The following is a 4256-nucleotide window of genomic DNA, read 5'->3' as shown; positions in this document are numbered from 1 at the left end:
GAAGAACTACGACGTCGAAGGAACTCCTCCAAACCTACGCTGCCGTCATGTCCACGGCCTGTGCCAATAAACACGCTAATCCGATTCGTTCAGCCCAACCTGGGCGCTACAGTCACGCCACCACGCAGAACAATATGATCCGGGTTTCTCTTCGCCAAGGATGTGTCAAACCAGCCCTCTGCTGCGTCCACCAACCCGTCCTTCACAAACATGCCAGTATTGAAGAATACTCTCAACACCAGCCCACGTTGGGCATAACCACAACAGCGGCGGTAATGCCACGACGAAAACAACTGCCCGTGCTAGTGGACGTACCACAACAGCCGTGGTTGTGTGGTGGTCTACAATACCTGTGGGCACACACCCACAGTCTCATTAGCACGTACTGCTATAACACTCACCAAAATCAAGACCTGCTTCGCCCCGTAGTAAGTACGGAAGGTGTATTTAGTCCACCGGTATAACGCTATCATTGGGCCGGCGCATGGCTACATTCGTGGCCTACGGTAGTCCACGCCGCAGTTTCATGTAGCTGCACGGGGACCATATTCACAGGAAACTAGACTCACAGTGGCCATGTGACCTGTGTCGTTGGTGTGTCTAGTGCTAAGCATACGACCACGAAACATGGCTATGGTACTTGTGCCCCTATCACTTTCACCTCATATTTCCGTATAGTTCCACATCCACTACCACTAACAACACCCCTGTGTATCCCACAACAATCAATCACGCCACCACTACACTGGAAGCTACGTACATACTATATAGTCATCCTTAGCATATGACCACGAATCCTAGCTACACATTTTTACCCCTGCCTTCTCGTACTTCGACTAACGTAAAGGTTGCAATGTCCAACTCTAAACCTATCGCACCTCCAGCTTTCCCCCATACACACCAGTAACACGAACACAATCCCCATCCACGACTATTGCCCCAGTGACTACCTACCGCTACCAGTACTAGTCGCAGGGGCAGTGCGTGCCACTGTTTCCCCAGGTAGTATGAATACGAGCCATGAATGGAGACTACCACCAGTAGCGTCGTCCTCAGAATATGACCACATAATCTACCTTCACTACTTGTGCTCCTGCCCTCTCTATTTCCACCACTGCCAGTGGTAATCAATGGGGCAGTAGTCGTGGAGGAAGTGGTCACAGCTTCGCATGTTGTCACTACGGATTCCACTATCACCTTGACCGCTTCCCTTGTCGCCACATCCACTATGCAAATAGACTAGGTCGTGGTCATTGGCACAGTGTCGTGGTGACATGGGCTGCGGCAATTGTGCAGTAGACGTGATGAATAGCAGCGATTGCAGCCACTTGCCCAGCGGTGGCGACCACAGGTGCAAAGGTCAAGTGCGCCAATGAATGCGATCGAGGCATCAAATACCAAGATCTCAATTCCACTGACCAAAACTGGCGAGCGTGACACTACAACGGCTGCCTGGTTACCACAACGCCAGTTTGATATTCAACCAGATTGTATTTTATTTAGTTGAGTGTTTAAAGCGCACTACTCTCGTTAGTGTAGTGGTTAACTTTAAGCCGTTGCCCCGGAGTGGAGGAAGCTTAAGCGACGTAGTCGTCGACGTAATGCATGTGGGTGTCAACTACGTCGCCTTGCACTTTTGTTCGACGTAATGCATGTATGCCATATGTAAAGTTACATTCATTCGACCGGACAAAACGAGCTGCATTTATCCTCAATGCAGCTCGGTTTGTCGGGTCGAAGGCTGATACGGTCGTGTGTGCTTGGTACCGGTGGAACGGCGCTGAGTGGCCTTTCTGGACGTCGTATACGATCACGGTCATGACCTCCTTCGAGGTGAGACGAGGGTGTTGGGGTTGTGGGGGTCCATACCATTGACTCGACGTCCGTCGAGAGCGAGAACTTGGAGAACGCTTGCAGCGCGGCCGTCCAGCACGACAAGGCTGCGATAGAACGACGCGCTGGTGAGGATTATCGACATGTCCAGGTTCCACTTGACGCTCTGGACATTGTCCGTGTGATGATTGACAGTAATACAGTAGTGAATTTCCCACTCCCAGTGCTGATAGCTGTGGTGAAAATTCTCTTCTGGATGCCGAGCATTTGTTGGAACATTGCGCATAACTCAACTACCGGTATAATTGCTGTTTAGATCACACATGATCCATTCGGTGAATCTTTGTCGTTACAGGTATGGCAGTCATAAAGCAAACATACTTCCACTGCTCCACATTACTTGTTCGATATGAAAATCACATTTTTTCCACATTACTGTGCACATATGGATACTATTGGCTGATTGAGAAATACAATGATTGGATTGGTCATTTAATGACTAGTCTACAGATGCAGCGACACAGGACACGCCACATTCGACATCAGGAGACCAGCGCGTCTCAAGGACTCCTTCAAATGGGGTAACGCATAACTATTGCAGCCTGAGACAACGCATCACTGCCTGAAAGGTTAGAAACACGTTGTCCAACTTCTCGTGATTGAGTTCATCGAATGCCTACATGGTGTGACGGACCACGTCATCCACAGAGCGGCTCATCTTCTTGTACTGTAGGCTCTGAATCGAGGCAAAAAAGCCTAGATCCAAAACGTTCAGATCAGGGCTGTTTGGTGGCTGCCGACGCATCACGAACGTCCAACCGTCCGTCGACACGGCCGCCAGCGCTGAATCCGTGATGGCACCATGTGGTGTCGCATTGTCATGCTGCAGTACCACACGCTTGTTTGCACTGGGCAACGAGGCCTTGATGGCAGGGATCACCTTGTTGAGTACGTAGTCGTCACGGTACACGACGCCATCGACATTGACCAATGTCGTCACCATAGTTCCGGATGGCAGGCACCAGACGAACAAACGGCCACATGACAACCTTGCCATTGAAGAAGACGCCGCGGACCTCGTCGTAGCGTGGGCGTGCGACAGCCGCCAGGAACATCACTTTGGGGACAAACCGCTTGGTATTCCAGGCACATCGTGGGGGCTTCTCGCCAGGAACCAGGTACACCTTCCGTCGATCCTTGTCGGCGTTGAACCATTTCTCGTCCAAATGGACAACATCCCATAGGTTGTAATGCGATGCGTTCAGCCTTGTTGGCGTCCGACAGCAGCGGCTTGATGCGAGTCGAGCGTCGTTCAAACGTTCCGTTCTTGAGGTGACGACTGAGGGTTCCCATCGTGAGGCCCGAGCCAGCGGCGACGTCACGGAGGGTGGAGCGCGGATCGACGTGTACGTCCTCAACTAGTTGCTGGACGAGTTGTTTGGAGTACGTTGGCTTAGGCCCAACCTTGCCGACCTCGTTGGACGTTGTGGATTCAGTGTCGCGGAACTTGCGCCAATTGTACGAGACTGTCCGTGGGTGGATCTGCAGATCTCGGCCACGTGCTTGTATGCACCACGCTGAAGCTTGTCATTCTTCAGGAAGGGACGAAGGAGCTGGATCAATCTTGCCTTGTCGCGACCCGTGTGTTCTCGGCTGGTTCGTTGGGGTTGATTCTCCATGGCGGCAAATTCAAAATTGATTTGGTTTGAGTATGGTATGTATTTTTATTCGGATGGTTGAGATTTGATGTCGATTTTGAGCGCGAAATCGTTGGTCTTACAGCCAATAGATCGTTCCTTCAGTTTTAAATGTCTAAAAAATGATATCCTGCAACGAAATTGTTTTTGATACGAATTTTCGGGGACAGCGACAAGTGATATCGAACAAGTAACGTGGAACAGAGGAAGTAACTGCATGGGGATAGTGAACATACGAGGGGGTGATATAGTAATGAGCTTACTCTAGACACAACTTGTATTGTGCACAAGTCGACAACACCTAGTAATCCAACCTTGATAGTACTGTACCAGTATGTTCTATATCTCATGACTCATCGAGCTCTTGAATCAGCCACAGTGAAATTGTTCTACCCGTTTTAAGAGTTAGTACGATCAATTGTCAATGTAGCTATATTTGCATTCAGGCTGCATAAACTAGTGAAGGCTTGAATGGATAAGTGTGCGTAGGAACTTGCTTTGAGTAGTGTTGTCTAATACTCAAGTACAAAGTTGGACGCATGCTGAAGGACGAAGTGGGTGTTTAATTGTATGAGGACAGACAGCAAGTCTGTGCTAATCGTGCAAGCTATAGAACTTCTGAGGGGAGCATACATGTAGTAGCTGAGGGAAGCATAGTAGCTGATGGTATGAATAGTGATAATGGATAGATATGTATTTACTACAAACTACCCTGGACGATCTCGT

The 4256-nt window shown here is 49.6% G+C and overlaps 1 protein-coding gene across 1 annotated transcript; it reads right to left on the bottom strand.

Annotated features, from left to right (window-relative positions):
- Positions 1 to 2509: 2509 nt before the first annotated feature.
- On the bottom strand, positions 2510 to 3512 carry H257_14809 (hypothetical protein; the record flags this gene model as incomplete). The annotated part of the gene is made up of 4 exons (XM_009842695.1): positions 2510 to 2773; positions 2856 to 3099; positions 3152 to 3359; positions 3407 to 3512. The coding sequence occupies 4 exons, from the start codon at positions 3510 to 3512 to the stop codon at positions 2510 to 2512; spliced, it is 822 nt and encodes a 273-aa protein (XP_009840997.1).
- Between the last annotated feature and the right edge of the window lie 744 nt (positions 3513 to 4256).

Source organism: Aphanomyces astaci (genome assembly GCF_000520075.1).
Source record: "Aphanomyces astaci strain APO3 unplaced genomic scaffold supercont1.63, whole genome shotgun sequence".
NCBI classification, from domain to species: Eukaryota; Oomycota; class Saprolegniomycetes; order Saprolegniales; family Verrucalvaceae; genus Aphanomyces; species Aphanomyces astaci.
Note: the sequence above shows the minus strand (reverse complement) of the source record. Positions and strands in the feature narration are given on the sequence as shown.